This window comes from Hordeum vulgare, chromosome 3H (assembly GCF_904849725.1).
Source record: "Hordeum vulgare subsp. vulgare chromosome 3H, MorexV3_pseudomolecules_assembly, whole genome shotgun sequence".
NCBI lineage: Eukaryota > Viridiplantae > Streptophyta > Magnoliopsida > Poales > Poaceae > Hordeum > Hordeum vulgare.
In genome coordinates this window covers 182,446,504-182,465,068 of record NC_058520.1, presented here as the reverse complement: position 1 = coordinate 182,465,068, position 18,565 = coordinate 182,446,504, and the positions used below count along the sequence as shown (strand labels likewise).

The 18,565-nt window shown below is 45.0% G+C and overlaps 2 protein-coding genes across 6 annotated transcripts; both read right to left on the bottom strand.

Annotated features, from left to right (window-relative positions):
• Window positions 1–330: 330 nt before the first annotated feature.
• On the bottom strand, window positions 331–9,215 carry LOC123443437 (protein YeeZ). 5 transcript variants are annotated; one of them, XM_045119805.1, is made up of 8 exons: window positions 8,461–8,727; window positions 8,152–8,244; window positions 7,504–7,582; window positions 7,339–7,417; window positions 1,805–1,844; window positions 1,597–1,731; window positions 1,133–1,270; window positions 331–788 (listed from the first exon to the last, which is right to left on the bottom strand). In XM_045119805.1, the coding sequence occupies exons 1-8, from the start codon at window positions 8,589–8,591 to the stop codon at window positions 506–508; spliced, it is 978 nt and encodes a 325-aa protein (XP_044975740.1). In that variant the 5' UTR covers window positions 8,592–8,727; the 3' UTR covers window positions 331–505. The 5 variants fall into 5 exon arrangements, with proteins under 5 accessions (XP_044975740.1, XP_044975741.1, XP_044975743.1 ...); XM_045119806.1 differs by having other exon boundaries at window positions 7,375–7,417; window positions 8,461–8,725; XM_045119808.1 differs by lacking the exon at window positions 7,339–7,417 and having other exon boundaries at window positions 1,597–1,723; window positions 7,516–7,582; window positions 8,461–8,724.
• A 567-nt stretch (window positions 9,216–9,782) lies between these two features.
• On the bottom strand, window positions 9,783–12,831 carry LOC123443436 (bifunctional phosphatase IMPL2, chloroplastic). Its single transcript, XM_045119804.1, has 9 exons — window positions 12,295–12,831; window positions 11,733–11,811; window positions 11,551–11,645; window positions 11,423–11,472; window positions 10,976–11,100; window positions 10,811–10,877; window positions 10,627–10,716; window positions 10,335–10,446; window positions 9,783–10,072 (listed from the first exon to the last, which is right to left on the bottom strand). The coding sequence occupies exons 1-9, from the start codon at window positions 12,629–12,631 to the stop codon at window positions 10,002–10,004; spliced, it is 1,026 nt and encodes a 341-aa protein (XP_044975739.1). The 5' UTR covers window positions 12,632–12,831; the 3' UTR covers window positions 9,783–10,001.
• Between the last annotated feature and the right edge of the window lie 5,734 nt (window positions 12,832–18,565).

The following is an 18,565-nucleotide window of genomic DNA, read 5'->3' as shown; positions in this document are numbered from 1 at the left end:
TCTCGAGCAGCACTGCTCGCCGGCCTGCCTTAACGCCCACCGGCAGGAGGTACTTCTGCGGAGGGAGCGCCGGGAGGCTAGACGCGCTGCAAGGGAGCTCGCCAACCTACAAATCCATCACTAAAGTAAAATGTAGTCCTGAATTGCTAGCTAGCTCTAAGTTATTTTCATATTCCCTCGGTAACTGCTACCATCTCTGGCTTCTAGTTTTTCAGATTTGGCCAGCTACCTGCATCAATCAGGCTTCCTATTTGTAGTCCAACGGACCCTGCTACTATCTACTTACTCAATGAACATCTACTTACTGAATGGTAATGTGGAACATGCACATTAATCTTGCAACTGCATTCATTTTAATCTTCGCTACCATCTCCATGCTCGGCAAAATATTCCTTGGGATCAGAGTTCATAAGTTCAGTCTCAGGTATAATGTGCGGTATAGCGTACAGGTTCAGGTTGTATCATCCAACCCAAGGATTAAAAGAAATGCCACTCGATGCACAGGCTACACATCACTGACTTCCCTCGAAATAATGGACTCGGCGAGCCAGGAATCAAGAATACTCTGCAGCCCTGATCTATAAGATGGGTGGACAAGCCTAATGCCCAGTTCCTGCTTCAACCGACCATTAGATACCCGTTTTTCAGCAGTCATAATTCTGTTCTGACTGTTTGACCCTGCAGAATCCGCTGCCAGATCAGGGTATCTTTTCCCTATCAAGCTCTGAGCAAATGCAAAGACCTCCGATCTCGAGGCAGGGTCATCATCCACCACATTGTATATCTTCCTGCCATTGCATGAGAAATCAATTATCAGTCTCCGGATGTACAGTCATTTTCTGGATTATACTGAAAATATAAGTTTACGAAATGTGACTAGAACCAATATAACTACAGCATGTATGGTCACACTGGAATATGAAGTCGAACACACCGTAAGTATGTGTGATGATGTTTAAGCTATTTCATAGAGCAGAGCGAGGAGAGAAATACAAATGAAGAGGACTTTTGGCGTTTCAATCTCATATTGAGCTATTGCTATCTAAACTGAAGTGAAGTATGAGAAAAATGCGTGAAGATCCGAGCAATTGCAGATAACCATGTTATTAGGCAAGCAAGAGAAAACAGAAACCTTGTAGATTTGATGCTCATGCTAGCCAGGATAGCCTGGTAGATGTCAGCCACATGGATACGTGCAGTGTACTGTTTCGACTCCCTCAACTTCTGTCTTCCTGAAGAAGAATTTCTCTTGGCTATGGTGTCCAAAGCACTGCAACAACAAATAAGGATCATCACAAATACGAAACAAGAATAGTCGTCATACTGACGCTTCCAGAGACATGATATCAGGATGTATCAACAGTCTCCTTGAACAAACCTTCCAATCGGTCATCTCTATCAAGTTTGTTTGATGGTTTATTTGGTGAAACCCAAAGCAGTCATGATACAGGTGCTGACAATCTTTCATTTCATAGGTGCAAATACATTGGTTTAAATCAGCATATCAGTTGTCAAGTCTTGCATTTCTAGAGTTGACTGGTTATATGATAAGAAATCAAAATAGTAAAATGGATTGAAGTATTAGCATATCTCAACCTTCTTCCAGGCCCATATATTCCACCCAAACGAAGTATAAAAGCCGATAGATCCAGCTCGTCGACAAGATCCAGCCATCCTTGTTCAGCGGCATATCTTAACTTGGAAGACTCGCTCTTTGGATTCACTACATGACTGCATATACATCAGTTTCTTGTGCACTTTTTAAAATGTATTGCAAAAACACACAACACATTCCGTTTCTTACTCCTCGTCAACCCATGCACCACCACAATCACCATACACACCTGGGAAATAACAAGAATTATAAGTCAGTTTTCTAAGCCAACCGGCTAACGTACCTAACAAGAGTGAAGAAATAGAGATGTTCTCCTATTCTAGTTCATTGACATGAATGCAGTGCGTAAACCAAGTAAGGGTTCTCAAGAAAAACTATTGCACTGAAATGCAGTTCATTTGACTGCTACATGTTAAATAATTCAGTGAAATGGAAACTATCGAAATGCTGTCAATCAATTTCACCCCAAACCAAGTTTTTTTTTTTTTGAAAGATCCAGCTAGATGCTGGCTTATATTAAAACCATAGCAGGGAGAAGTGCGGTTACAAAGGTGATGGAGGAGTTGATCGAAGGATCAAGGAAAAAAGGACAGAGAAATAAAGGAAAAAGGGAAAAAGCAGTCGCGATCTTTCATGGCGGGTCCCAGAAAGGGTGCTCCAAGAACGATGCTCCCGCTTGTCTCCAAAGCTCGACTGTTCTTGTGATTGCGCTTTTTATATCTTGTATATGCGCCTGCTTGCTTGTGAAGGTGCAATCGTTTCTGTGCTTCCAAATCTCCGATAGGATCAGGACGATCATCGTCCTGGTGGCCTTGCGGTGCACTGGTGGAGCCGTTTCTACCATGGTGGCGATTTTATCGGCTGACCTCATCTTCGTTGCCCATGTGTCAGGGTACAAGGAGGCGCATCCGGCCCCCGAGGCAGCGTGTGCCCAGATTTCCAGTGACATGGGGCATTCCCAGAACAAATGTGTTGATGTTTCTAGGTTCCGCAGGCATAGCTGACAGAAATATCCATTTGGCCATCCTCGTCGTTGCAGTCGGTCATTGCACCATAGCCTGTCTCTCAGGAGCAGCCAGGCAAAAATCTTGAGCCTAGGGGACGCCCAAGTCGTCCAGATTATCTTCTTGAAATCGGACTTCATCACTCCTTGGAATTGTGCCTTGTACGCCGATCTTGCCGTATATGTTCCTGATGCCTCAAGGTTCCATGTGATAGTGTCGGTAGTTTCTTCCTCAAGGTGAAGATCCCTATCCTGGAGCCATCTATGAAGCCTAATCGCCTCCTCCCATAGGTGCGCATTGTTACCATGCGCTAAATCTGCTAACCAGGTGTTGTTGGTTAGTGCCTCCTGCACCGTTCTGTGTTTCCTCCTGGAGTGCTTGAAAAGAGACGGGAACGCCGTCTTTAGGGTGGCTGCTCCCATCCATGAGCAATGCCAGAAGGATGTCGTTGCGCCGTTGCCGAGGACAATTGTTGTTGATGCGTTAAACAGGTCCCTGTCCGCTTCGTCGCAAGGCAGAGTCATGCCCCGCCAGGCCCTGTCGGGGGCTCGTCCATGCCAGCCATAGCCACCGTAGTCTAAGGGCTCTACTGAAGCGGTTTAGGTCTAGGATGCCCAAGCCCCCGTTTTCCAATGGGGAGCAAACTGTCGGCCAATTTACTTTACACTTGCCTCCACCAAACTCGCCGTCGTCTTGTGCCCAGAGAAAACGGCGCCTAGCCTTGTCTATCTCGTCAAAAAACTTCCTTGGCGCCCTTAGCACAGAGAGTGCAAAGGTTGGTAGGGCTGAGAGGACGCTTCGGACCAGGACTCGCCTGCCGGCAACATTAAGCAGTTTGCCCTTCCATCCAGCTAGTCTAGCTCTAATTCTGTCTAAAATGAACTGAATGTGAACTAGCCTAAGTCTCGATAGAGTGATCGGAAGCCCAAGGTATGTCAGCGGGAAAGCGACAACTTTCCCTCCGAAGCTAGCTAGGATGTGCTGCAGGTCCATGTCGTCACATCTAATGGGTGAAGCGGTGGATTTAGACGGGTTGATGTGTAGACCTAAGGCTTGTCCAAAATCACGCAGAATAGCCATCAGTACTTCGATTTCTTCTCTTGCCGGATTCGCGAAGATGACGGCGTCGTCTGCGTAAAGGCTCACTCTTAGGGGGATGCCCCTGCCAGGCAACGGATCAATTTCGTGCAACTCCGTTGCCTTCTCCAGGAGTCGGTGCAGGGTGTCGATGGCGATGATGAAAAGAAGTGGAGAGAGTGAGTCCCCTTGCCGTAGGCCCCGTTGATGAGTGAAGTATTTGCCGACCGTGCCGTTCAACATGACGGCCGAAGAGGCCGTGCAGAGGAGCAGTGAAACCCAGTCGCGCCAGCGCGCCGGGAATCCGAGTTGCTGCAGCACCTCTAGTAGGTACTCCCATGAGACGCTATCAAAAGCTTTTGCGATGTCTAGCTTAAGCAGCAGGGCTGGTTGCTTCTTCCTATGCAGCGATCTAACTATATTCTGCACATATAGGAAGTTGTCTTGTGTTGATTTGGAGCGAAGGAATGCTGATTGCGCCGGGGAGATTATGCTACTGATCACCGTGGAAAGACGCCTTGAGAGAACTTTGGTGATGAGCTTGGCCACCGAATGGATGAGACTAATAGGTCTGAAATCCTGGTCGTAGTTGCACCGTCTTTTTTTGATAGCAGTATCACCAAAGCTGTGTTTAACTTGCCGAAATCCCCTCTAGTTAGGTTGTAGAAACTACTGAACACTGCCATGATGTCCCCCTTGATAATGGACCAACAGGATCTGTAGAAGACCCCGGAGAATTCGTCCGGCCCTGGGGCCTTCTCCGCCGGTGATGCTTTGATCGCCTCCCATACCTCTTCCTCGGAGAAAGGGTTGTCTAAACCTCTATTGCGGACGGATGGTAGATCAAAGATGGACCAATCTACTTGCAGCGGTCGCACTGCCCTGCTACCCATGGAGTGTTGGAAATGGTTGTGAATGGCATCCTCCTTTTGATCGTGAGCCGTGAAGACCTCATCGCCGACTCGGAGGCAGTGAATGAAATTTTTTCGCTTTCTGGTCGTCGCCTTGGCATGAAGTACTTTGTGCCCACATCTCCTAGCCGAAGCCAGGTGAGCCATGAGGCTTGTCGACGGGAGCACGTTCTAATACCGCGAGTCCCAGCAGACGGAGCTTTAGAAGCTTTCGGAGGGTGAACTCCGCGTCTGAGAGGCGTCGTCTCTCCTGTGCCACGTCCAGGCGGAGCACTATGTATGCCGCCAGGTGGAAATGCATCTTAGCTTGGCTAAAGAAACTCTTGCTCCAACACTTCAGATCCCGAGCAGTCCTCACCATCTTCATGGCCAGACGTTGGAAAGGACACGAGGAGTGCGCCGACCTGTTCCAAGCCCGTTCCACCGTGGTATGGAAGCGAGGGAAACTCGGCCAGAAACTCTCGAATCTGAAGAGGGCAGTATGAGGGGAGGCCGAGGTGTCAGCCAGAATCAGCGGGCAGTGGTCTGATGTTGTTGTTGACGCCGCGATGAGTGACACCGATGGGAAGATGCATTCCCAGGAGGTATTGCAGAAGAACTTATCGATGCTCACTAGGGTAGGATCTTGCCGCTCGTTGCTCCATGTGTATCTACGGTTCTTACACCTAATTTCCTTTAAGCCCTTTGCGTCAATGGCTGTTCTGAACCTACCCATAAGCCTACGGTTGAGATTGGCGTTGTTCTTGTCTCGCGCCTCGTATATGAGGTTGAAATCCCCATTGATAAGCCAAGGATCGATGAGAGGGGGCGCTGAGAGGGATAGTTCCCGAAGGAAGTCTTCCTTCCTCGCGTCGTCCGCCGGGCCGTAGACCGACGATATCCAGAAACTCTCGGACTGCCCGAGGAAGGTCACTCTTGCTGTAATAGCGAAAATCCCTATCGCATGCGATGAAACTAAGGCTAGCTCCTTGTCCCAAAGGATGGCCGCACCCCCGCTAGTGCCTATGGCCGGTAGAGCGATGCACTCTGTGAGCCTGGCGCCCCCGATCTCGCGGACCAAATCAGGTGACCAGGCTGCGATTTTGGTTTCCTGGATGCAGAGAATGGCAATGCGGTGGGCAGCCGCCATCTCCCCGACCGTTGTCCTCTTGGCTGGGTTGTTCAAGCCACGAACATTCCAGCACATGATGGGGTGGATCTTGTCATACATCTAAAACACCGATGGACCTCCGATGACTAATACTAATCGGCCGTTGGCCTAAAAAGAACACAACCATCATACATATTTGAGACCGGCGCCAACCAGCAGAACCCAAGATGCGCCGGCGATGAGGAACTATCCTACTGCCCGTTGGAAATGAAAACCAAACTAACTCGAACCGATCGGGGATCGGTCACCATCGGAGATAGAAACTAAGGGCGGCTAACATGGTTACACGGTGGCCTCATCGGCAGCTCCGTCGGGGCCGTTCATGCGAGCCATGACCCGCAGCGCCTCGCTGTCCAGACGGGTCAGCCTGGCGATGACCGAGATGTCACTGTCGGACAAGGGCTCTTCAAAACGTTGTAAGAGCGCCTTCGCAACTTCTGCCGTCAGCTTGTCTCGAGGGCCGAGCAGACCGAGCTCCTTGACAAGGCGCAGGGAAGCGCGATGTGCCACTGGCACCGACGACCCGACAGCTTGCCGCGCGCTGGAGCGAGTCGGGGTAGAGGTGGCCCTAGTCTTCGGCGGCGCCGCGGGACGGCGCGCGGGGGCAATGGCAATCAGCGGCTGCTGCTTGGTCGTCCGGAAGAGGCCCCGCGACTCCGGCCTAGCGACGGTTCCTCCGATCTCCAGCTGCCTGACGCGTCCCGTAACCGCCCCGAGCTGGACCTCCATGGTGTTAGCTGGCGATGGGGTGGTTCTGAGGAACTGTCCCAGATCGGAGGCTGCAGCCGACAGCGTTGGACTGAACGCGTCCAGCTGCACTGTCTCGCCGGAGGCCTGGAGCAGATTGGCATCTACGAACTCAAGGGGGGCCGCCACTGCCGCCTCTGCGGCGATGTGGACGCCGGCTGCCAGGCCATCGACGATGACGGAGGCTATGGTGGGCTTCTTGGCCGTCCTGAAAAACTCCTCGACCGGGTCTTTCCCGCTGGTGCTGTTCCTCGCAACAGGGGCGAGCTGGGTGGCCGCAGCGGCGGAGCCCGTGGCCTTGGGAGCCCCTGCAGGAGTGGAGCTCTCAAGGTGTGGCCTCGACTGGCGTCTAGCTGACGCAGTGGCCCTCCCAGCCCCCGAGCGACGGCCCGAGGACTCCCTCGATCCGCGCCTGGCCGGCGGGGATAGGCTGCGACGGCGCTGCGAAGGCGTAGCGCGAGGTGGAGCACGCGAGGCGCCGCGGCGAAGGAGGACGTCCTTCCAGGACCTGTGTCCGCCTGCACCCGGCCCTCCCTCGTCGTCGCGGTCTCTCGAGCGGCCGTCCCGAGGTCCACCCCGGCAACCCAGGCTGGCAACAGGGGCACGAGCCAGGCGATGCATGCGGTCGCTCCTCTGGCCGTCCTCAACCCCCATCGTCCAAGACGCAGGGGCCACCATCGGGAAGGGAGAGTCATCGTCGTCGGAGCCGGACGACGGCAGACCGCTCTGGGCGGAGTGGGAGGAGCGCGGAGAGGGCGCCGTCCAGTCCACCACCCTGTCCACCACCCAAACCAAGTATTTCATATGAGAGGTGCATACATTGTTTGAACTTACTTGTTGAAGATAGGTAGCATAACCATTGAAGATTACCACTAGTCAGTGTTGTTTGCAGGTCAGCATGTGAGGAAAGCAACTGCATAAGGGATAAGCATGAAGTCATATCAGGATCGCATTCAAGTGAAGCATGCTGAATTGAGCAGCAGATAACTGGCAACGTACAGGATCACCAACCCCAGGGATGGGAGGAATGGAGATGAGCAAATGGGTTGCATCTTGCAAAGCATGAAGATTTGCAAGGCTGGAATTGAGAGCCATAAATAATCAGAAAAGGAAACTGCCCGTAGAGATAAAGACACAAGTATGAGAAATAAAAGTTCACTGGCACCCACACACAGGAGTAAGAGGGCCCAGAGGGGCACAGGTCCAACAACAGGAGATGAGGATCACATATCGTTTTAATAAAATTTCAAGAAAATGTATTGGGAGTCTAGCACAAAAATTTGGAGTGACCTTCTTCCCATAATGATTAAACAATCAGCCGTGATTGAAGTATTTGCATATATAAATGTACTAGTATTAGTTTCAAAGATTGACTTCACTGCAAGTTTTAAGCAAATATTCTGGCCTGCATCAGCAAAAAATTATGTTCAACCGAAAACAAAATTTTATGGTCAACCAAAAACAAAGGAGAGCCTCCTTCACCTTTTCAGATGCGATTCAACTAATAATAACACTAGAGAAACGCTTGTGGGTCCAAGATTTTCAGCAGACAACCAGTTTTAGCGACTCGTCCATGTTTTTTAGCTAGAGACGACAGAGAACGGTTCTTGAAAGAAGAAGGGTGAGAAGAGAGGAAATAAGCCGTACTTGCTTGTTGTGGCATCGAAGACGGAAGCAGTCATACCCAGCAACTCGAGCTCCATCTTCTTGCCGGCACTGGTGCACGTCCCGGACACCCGCCTGCGTTCATCCAAACAGAAATCAAGGACCGAATTCGGGGGAAGAGGAGATGGCTACAGCAGCGGCAGAACCCAATCTAGTTCGAGACATCGATCAGGGGGGTTGGGGAAACGGAGCTAGAGCGACGGAGTGGTCTCAATTTGTGCCGACGCCAGTCAAAGAGAAGAAGCCGTAGAGCAGAGCGAGGAGGGGGACTGAGAGCGACGGCGGACTAACCATCCCTGTGCCAGGAGGCGCTCCGAGACGTAGCGGCCGACGAAGCCGGTGCCGAGCACGAGCATGTGCGGAGGCTTCTTCGGCTGCGCGGGCATCGGTGCCGCCGGCCTGGGCGCCGTTCCTGGCACCATCGTGGTTGGGGCCTTTGGCGGCGGGGATCGGGATTTCTGTGTTCTGTTTCGGTGTTTCCTTCGTCACTGCAGAGAAATCAACGACTGTTCTTCCGCTGTGCACCAACTAGTGATTTGGAATTCAACATTCAAAAAAAAAACAGGTGATTTGGATTATGTTTTGTTATCCCTCCGAATCATATCCTCGTCTTATACTTTATCGTCTACTTATCCTGAACGTCCGAAATTTAACCATAGCAAATCGAACCGCTTTTTATGACAATATTAGTGATGTAAGGATGACAAATTTAGTTATCAAGCATGACAATTTTGTGCTTAAGAGTGTTTTTTGTCAGAAAACTACGGTGCGTGTCAATTAAACTTGTCATCCACGCGTCACTAAGATTGTTATCGCGGACAATAGCAACCTGTTCTAGAGCCGGCGATGGAGGAGAAAGTGGGTGAGAGGGAGGTAGGGTTGCAGCGGCGGCGCAGATGGATTCCAAAGGCGTTGACAGGGCGACAGCCGAGAGGGGCAAGCAGGCTGCATAAATTTGCCGAGAGTTTCCCTGGTTGGAGAAACATGAGCTGAAGGTTGCATTTCGAGGGATGAGAAGTTTTAATTTTGAGAGATTAAAAGTTCGAGGGATCAACTAAAAAATAAAAAAAATCTTCCTAAATACTTCCTCTGTTCCTAAATATAAGACATTTTAAAGATTACACTATGAACTACATACGGATGTATATAGACATATTTAAGAGTGTAGATTCATTCATTTTGCTCCATATGTAGTCTTTTAATAAAATCTCTAAAAGGTCTTATATTTAGGAACGGAGGGAGTATAATTTTTTAAGGATTAGCTAGAGATGTCATTACTGTCGCAGTGTCGCTGCAGCTCTTGTTTATCTACTTCCTCCGTTCCTAAATATAAGACTTTTTAAAGATTATATAGACATATTTTAGAGTATAGATTCATTCGTTTTGCTCCGTATGTAGTTTATAGTGTAATCTTTAAAAGGTCTTATATTTAGGAACGGAGGGAGTATATTCCATTCCATGGCGTAGATGATGGCTAATTCCTCCCAGTGCAGATAACGTACTCTGGCCCAATTGGCAACTAAATCCAGCTTGTTTTAGATGAGTCAGGTAGAATCACTGCTTAGAGATTTTTTTGAGTAACCGAGCCAGCATCACATAGAAGAGCTACACGGTGCAATCAAGTCGCTCAGCGATCATCGATGACTTGAGTATCTGAGTACATAAGGGCTGTTCATAACACACAACAAGAAATCACTGATCATCATTGAGTAAAGGGTGCACCGTGAACAACTTGCTTTACCCACTAAGGAAGCGTACAGACTCAGTTTTATTGGATAGATGAATAACAGTTGCAGCCTTTTAAATGAACAGGAGCCACCCGGCGCTGCAGGCTAGCGCCACCGCAACGCTGCTAGGGCCTGCCCATGAACACGGGAATCTCCGGCTGCCACCACGTTGAAACCTGAACCAAAATGAAGAGAAGAATCACACCTTCAGTACCAGGAGCATTGGTTTTCTGCCAAACAGAAGCAGCAAATATGCTCGACTGAAATGCCTGTGCCAGTTTTGAATCTCGATATTACATAGTGTTGTGGTTTCTTAAGTGGAGGGATGCAAAGTAGGAAAAACTGACGGATATGAAATAGAAAGAAATAAAGGACGCAAAATAGAAGTAATTTTGAAGCAAAATTTGGTGAAACCAATGAGAAGACCGAGTATTATACTTGTTGGCCGAGATTCCGAAGAGACAGGCCAGTGGAGCTTGTTCCCTTCCCAGTCAGTTATTGAGCCCCCAGCTCCTTCAATCACCGGTACCAGTGAGAGAAAATCATATGGCTTCACAACAGAATAAATTGTTTTAGTACATAACTTGAGTGTATTTGATGAGTTTGCAAGAATAATGGACAGAATAATATTGGGCTGGTCAAAGAGAGATATTAACAAAATGAACCACAACTTAAATACAAAGAAAACTTAAGCTGAAAACTGACTAGCAGGCAAGATTTGGTTATATACCTTCAATCCAGATTCCACAACAAGATCCACAAAACCAGAAGCCAGGAGGGCATAAGCATAACAATCACAGCCATACAATGGGACTTTCACCTTGCATAACAAATGAGTAAAACGGCAAGCATGTGAGTTGTGACGTTGATGGTGCATGTTTTCAACCATATGTAATTACAAGCATGGTATGTACCTTGTCTCGTACACGAATGAATGCATCTTCAGCATCTCCCTCAAAGAGATGTGGACTCGTCGTATATCTGACACATGCCCAACACTGATTATTATACACGGGACGAATAATTCAACATTGCAATATCATGTATTATTTCTATGTACTAAAACATAATATACCTACAAGTAAGCTTGCGACAGCACATTGCAAGGACGGACAGATATTTCTTGTCCATTTAAGGTAGTTTTCTTCCCATCCACCCCAACCCATCTCTCTCTCAAGATTGGCTGATCAATAATGCCCATAACCTAAATAAAAGAAGAATAGTCAATGGCAAGTAATATAGAACAAATATCTAACATATATGACGCACTTAGATAACATGTCCAGAAGAGACATTAGTATATATACAATATGCTGAAATTAAAAAGAAAAATTTACAGGTTGCATCGAATATATCATGTAACGGTAGATCTCTGGTGACAGTATCAACAAAATCAAGCTAAATCACTGAGTACATGTAATTATATATGATAGACTGCTATCCAGTACAGTTTCCTTCAGTTAGTAGTGAAAAGAAAATGGACAAAAACAAGGAGAGCTGACATGAGAAAGAGAAAATTAGCATACCGGCTTTCCATTGTGAAGAAGCGCAATAAGTGTACCAAAAAGAGGCTTGCCTGCGGAAAACAAATCAGCATCCACCATTGTTGGTTAAGCTGAAATTAGTTGGCCTACACACTGTTACATTTTAATACCAGTAATGAAGCTCTTTGTTCCATCTATGGGGTCCAATACCCAAACATAGTCAGCAGACTTCTCCGCACACCTCCAACCGTTCTCCTCGCCGAAACTGCATGACCCAGTAAAGGTTGCATTATTTATCATGCAGGTGCATTGAAAGTGAGCTGGAATATTGGGATTGGGTACTCAAGCTCACACAGCATGAGTAGGAAAGCTCTTCAGTATGACTGAAGTCATTGCCTCTTCTGCTTCTCTATCAGCGATCGTGACGGGACCTGGAAAAAATTCAGTAAATCCAGTTCAAGAGCACGGATAGTTATGGAGCCTCTGATCAAGATAACACCATCTGATTCGAGTAATAAAGAAATGTCCAGCTCAACTGTTGTACAATTTGGACATAATTCACAGCCACGTTCAGATTTCCTCTACAAGTACATATTCACTTCTCCAAAACAATGTACAAATATTATACAGCAAACAAAAATAATGCATAGGACAAAACTATCACAAGGCTTTTGTAGTCACATAAGTTTTGAGGACAGAAGGATGCGCCGTTCTAACCAACCTATCACCAAAGTACAAAACACTAGAACAATAGTATCACCCAAACGGATAATTTTCATCTTCCGATTCAAATATAAGCAATCAGGAATCAGAAGAAGAAGAAAAATTGATGAGCAAACTATCATCTCTCCAACAATCAACACCTGGCTACAACCCCTTCAAAAATGCCTGTTAGTAGAGAGGAGGGAACGAACTGTGGTCCTCCTTGTCGATTATCTCGAAGCGCTGCCTGAAGTACTTCCTGAGCACCTCCCCCGCCGCATCCGCTGCGCTCTGCGCCACCGCCACCAGCCGCTCCATCTCCACCCCCTCCTTACCAGCCGCAGCCACCGCCCAGCCCCCCGCCTCAGAAGGCGAGGCTCGAACCGAGCTCGTCCAACGGCCCGCTATCCCGCACGCCCGACCCGCCGCCGCAGAGGAGGCGCTTGCCAGGAGGGAGGACGAGCGGAGGTGGTGACGGAAGCTAGGTTTTGTGAAGGCGGGGTGGGGAAGGGGAAAGGTGGGTGGGATGGTGGAGGTTGGGGGAAGCATCTGGGAGGGGGGAAAGCGGCGGCAGACGGCGAGGTTTAAATGGTGTCGCCGCGCGGAGAGGGAGCGGTGGAGGGTGACGACCGCCGCGGCGAGCTGGATTCGGCAGGTTTTGGCCGCGCCGCCGTGCCGCCGCTTCAGGAAAGGCTCGTCTAGGTTGGTGTGATGAGTAACGACAACTTTTTTTTATGACAACGTGAACGTCAACTGCCGGCCGCAATATTCCCCTCGCGGTATCGCGAAATTTAGGACTTGTTTGTTTGGCTTTTTTAAGTCTCAACTAAGGCTCTCTTTGTTTCATAAGTTCCGAGATTTTTTTTAGTCCCAACTTAAAAGTCCCTATTCCCTGCCCGTTTGTTTTCAGAAAACTAGATGTCATTAAATGACATGTAAAAAGACCATGTTACCCTTAGTAATGTAGTAGTTATTAAATGACATGCTAAAAGTAGGGGCATTGTTGGAAAAAGTGACAAAAAAGTCCAAAAAGACCCTTCCACAGAGACTTCTTCATATAGTCTCAAATACCCCATTTTAGTCCCTAAAAGTCCCTCATGTTTGTTTCACATGGGACTTTTTGGGACTTTTTTTAGTCTCTACATCAAAAAGTCTGTGGAAACAAACACCCCCTAAAAAGTCTCTAGTCTCTACCCGTTCGTTTCTATGGACAAAACAGAGACTAAAGGTCATTAAATGACATGCAAAAAGACCATGTTACCCCTACTAATGTAGTAGTAGTTATTAAATAACATGCTAAAATGAGGGCATTGTTGGAAAAGGTGCCAAAAAAGTTTCAAAAAGACCCTCCCATAGGGACTTCTTCCTTTAGTCTCAAATACCTCCTTTTAGCCCCTAAAAGTCGTCCTTGTTTGTTTTACATGGGACTAAAAGGGACTTTTTTAGTCCCTACATCAGAAAGTCCCTGGAAACAAATACCCCCTCATCTTCTGTTGCAGACTTGCAGCAACTTCATTTTCTTCTACTCCTAAATAGATCAAGTAGTAAGTACAAAAATGTGATATAAGAGCATCTTCAACAGGCTTTGTATATTTGTATTCACTTGCTATTTTACAAATTTTGACAAAAAACCTTCTTCAATAGCCTTTGTATAAACGGTTCCATCATTTTTTTTACAAAGCTTGCTATATTTGTACCCATGCTTTCCATATTTGCTAAGCCAAAGATCACTTTATAAATTTTTAGCAAGTTTCACTTTGTCTCAATGACAGGTGGGTCCGTTTACGTGTGTGTGTTGTGCGTGCGCGGTATGTGTACGCATGTGTATGTGTACGTGTTTTTTTCACGTGTACACGTGTATGCTACATGTATACGTGTGTGCTGCATGTGTACGTTGCATGTGTGTAAGTGTACGCGTGTGTGCATGTGTATATGGACGCGAATTGTGTCAGTATACATATACATGTACTTATGCTAGTGTGTAATGTATCTATGGCAAAATGTCCTCACATATCATTGTGTGTTTTGTGTAAATATAGCAATTCAATATACAAAGGCTATCAAAGGAAAAAAAATATTGGCTTTGTAAATCTTCTTTCTCCTTTTGCTATAACAAAATTTTAGCAATTCAATATATAAAGACTGTTGAAGATGCTCTAAGTAAATTACAAAGTTTAAACGAATTTTTTAAATGGCACACTAAATCCTTTTGCAAACTTAGAGCATCTACAACCCGTGATGAGCCGGTGATGAGGAACATTAAATGAGGGGGGAAATCCGTATTGTCACACTTGTTTAGCTACTTGTGCATGCTTCCACTCTAGTGTAGTATTTTTTTTCTATTCTACCTATTGTTTTTTAGAGTGTTCTAGTTGTGAATACCCATGAATAAAACTGTGCATCTTAAATAATGTTTTCTGAAATGTTCTAGCCATAAGTAGAAGTATTTGTGAAGGCTTTCCAAAGCCCTGTAAATATAGGTCCTCACTTCTAGTTTGTAACCAGACTATATATTATACCTGGCCATTCTTCTCGTCGGATCGGGATTCTGGTCGGACCTAACCAAGCCGAAGCAGAAAATCTAGGCCCGAGCATCGGGCCTAAAAATCAGGCCAAAGCCCGTCCCATTGACATAAAAGCTTGTCGGGCCTCGGGGCGGGGCTCTTTGTTAAATAACAAATATAGCGGTCCCGAGCCCGACCCGAACCAGCTCTCAGGCTTAAAATCTAGATGTAGACACGACCCGCGGGCACCATCGGACCGGGTCGGATCGGGCTTTCTCGGGCTCGGTCAGATCGGGCTAGGTATCCCATGGACACATATACTTATGTACCCACTATCTATAGTTGTAACATCCCAAAATTCTAAATTTTGGAATGTTAAATTAAATAAATACTTTTGATTGTTGCTTGTTTGTTGAGTGAATGATTGATTAAAAATGAGTGAATTTGAAAACTCTTGAAAATGAAAAGAGAGGGAATAAAAGGACTTTCCCAAAAGGGTTTTTGTTTGAAATGATTTGAAATTTCATTCTAAGAGTGTTTCAAACTTCATGCCACTCAAGGACCTTGATGAAATGAATGAAAGAGAGTGGGGAGTTAAAGAAAATTATTTGATTTTCCATTTGAATCATTTTCATTTTTGAATTTGAAAATTCAAATGCCCATGACCATATTCAAAATAAAGAGTGGATCAACATGACACTCCAAATTAGGGGGATTTTTGAATTTCATTTGAATTTATAAACTCAAAAAAACATTTGAAAAATATTTTATCTTTGGATCAAAGTCATTTTTGAATTTTGGAAAATAATTGCTTTTAACAATATTTCAAATGTCTCTAAAACATGTTGCGGGAAATCTTTTTATGAAAATTTTGATATATAATATGTCTATATAAAATATTTATTTATTTATTTTTATTCTATTTTGCATTTTTTTGTTTGAAAAAACTGCAAAACCGACATGACGGGCCAACCTGAGGAAGTCATCCCTTTTACTAGTTAATTGTTTATTAAGTTGTTTGTTGTTAAATAATTGTTTAATTAGTTTATTTTCTGTTATTTGAGTGTTTGGGGTAACTTAGTATTGTTATGATAGAATTTGTTTGAGCTGGTTTCTCTCTAGTTTTCTTTAAAGTTTTCTATGAATTTTTATTTTGGTTTCCTTTGATTTCATTATTGTTTTCTTTATTACTTTATGACTGTTATTTTGTTTGATGGTATTGATTGCTAGAATTGTTTGCTTATGTGAATATTATATTTAATTACGTAGATTTTCTCGGAGTGACGAATAGTTTTATTAAGTTTCCGATAGCGATATTATCTTCATCAACTTTACGAGACAAGTTCACTTGACCATATATATTCATGCCTATGCTTTTATTGCATTTAGTGTCACCATTTGACCATCTTCTACACTAGTGATATTGAATCTTGTAATTGAGTAGAACACATGAGGTAGGAACCCACCACCCTGTTATCAAGCCCTGGGACGTTATTTATTTTAAATGCTACGCTATAGTAGACGGGGTTGGTATGAGTATTCGGGAGTGGTGTGAGAAGATGGATTCTACATCAATGAGGACAACTCCATGATGGTACCTTCAAGGCTTACATCTTTAGGAAATCTTAAGAACACGCAGTTATGAAAATGCCAATGATATAGAGATGTGAGACCTCTATGAATGAAGAACCGGCAAAAACTTCCAACATCGAAAACATCATAGAAGATGCATATGGATTCCGTTTTCGATGAACTCGAGCTTGTCATGAAGATGACCATAAGCTCTAAAACTCATAGAGAGAAACACCAAACAAGAACCAAGATATGATGCAAGGATGCAAATGGTTTGAACTCTCGATGAACGATATGATGAAGCTACTCACTTGAGAGCCCCCCTTGTCACTACGACAATCTATCCTAAAATAGAGAAACCTATCAAGGGCAAACCTGTACCTTGCACCTAGTCCTCTTGAGCTAGATGACGATGATCTTGGCTTCCTCAAGATGGACCACCTTTCTTGATTGCGTTGGTTTGATGAAGACTAGTTGATTGCTCCCCCGTACTCACTATGGGTGAGCCACTCTTCAGCACATCTTCACAAGTCAATTGCCACCACAATGGACGACAAGCTTCAAGCATGATATCTTCGTGATGCTCCACTTGAACTTGCAAACACAATCTTGATGACGATCACCACTTTATGTTATCCTTCATAGGTTGAATGGGATCTTCCTCTTGATGCAAACCCATGGAGACACACCTAACCCCACACAGAACTCTCACGAAGACCATGGGTTAGTACATAAAAGCTTTATGGACAATTCTTACCATACCATGGGATCAATTGATCCCTCTCGGTACATCTTGTAAACTTTGTGTGTTGATCATCTTGATTTACTCTTTGCTTGGTCTTGATAAACTTTGTGTCTTTATGACCATTCTTTGGATAATACTAGGAATACCACCTTGGTCATCATATAAATTCCTTGAAACCAACAGATGGACTTCAATAAGTGCCCATGGACAAATCCTTTGGATATAACTTAAGGCAACCATTAGTCCATAGGGATTGTCATCAATTAGCAAAACCTCATATGGAAAAAATGCTCTAACATATGGTTACCCCAAGAGTATGAAGGAACAAAGCACCATTGGATTTAAAAGAGGTGTAATGTTGGTATATGGAATGCTAGTAACTCCACGGATGAATTAAAGTCGTACAAGTGTTGAAGTGGGCCTACAACCCACAGAACCGAGGAATTAATAAGGATCAAGCCCTACCTTGACGAAGCCAGAAATTTGGAAGAAGTTGTGATTAGATCAAGAAACATTTCTTAATTAGGAGGATACGAAAACCCGAGAGTTGTGAAGAAACGATAGGTGATTTGTTCAGCTTGCAGAATTGATGGATTTATCCGAACCCACTTCGCTCACAAGAGAAATTCTGCAATGCTTGTGAGGATGCCCAAGTGTTAGAATATGTGATTCAATGTGTGTGTATGTAGTAATGATTCAAGTACGGGATGGATTGGCCCCCATACTCAAGACTTTTATCATGAACTATCATATGTTGACCGAATATCAGAGAGCCTTACAAACCTTAGAAGAGTGTTGGTATGACAAGCCAAAAGCCTTAGAATGGTAGGACATTGGAACCGTGTACACGCAACCGTTGCCAACTTAGGTTATATGGGGAGATTCAACCCACACCCATTTCCGGCAAGAGAAACCATTAATTGATTGACCACCATGAGATTTTGATAATTATTTAGTATTGAAGATAAAAATATTAGCTAAGAAGACCCAGTCTCAGAAGAACCTTACCACGATGCAGGGACACAAGAATTTGAGGAAAAGGTTATGCCCTACCAAAAGAGCCTGAGTGGAAGAGTTATCCCGGAGAATATGAGAGTACGGACACCGTCAACTCTAAGGATGGAGTACTTGAATTTTTGTTGGAAATCTAGCTTTGATTCTAAGTGTGGTAGCACCCTAGCCCCTTGTGATGATCAATAGATTTGCAAGAAGACCCCAACCCTAATCTTCTTTCAGCCTCTTCGAATCTTGAGGATGAGATTCATTTTAAGTGTGGAAGGTTTGTAACATCCCAAAATACTAAATGTTGGAATGTTAAATTAAATAAATAGTTTTGATTGTTTGTTTGTTTGTCTAGTGAATGGTTGATTGAAAATGAGTGTAATTGACAACTTTTGAAAATGAAAAGAGAGGGAATCAAAGGACTTTAACAAAAGGGTTTTTGTTTGAAATGATTTGAAATCTCATTCTGAGAGTGTTTCAAACTTCATGCCACTCAAGTACCTCCATGAGAGAAAATTTAATGAGAGTGTGGAGTTAAATAAAACTATTTTGATTTTCCATTTGAATCCTTTTAATTTTTGAATTTGAAAATTCAAATGCCCATGACCATATTCAAAATAAAGAGAGGAGCAACATGACACTCCAAATCAGGGGCAAAAT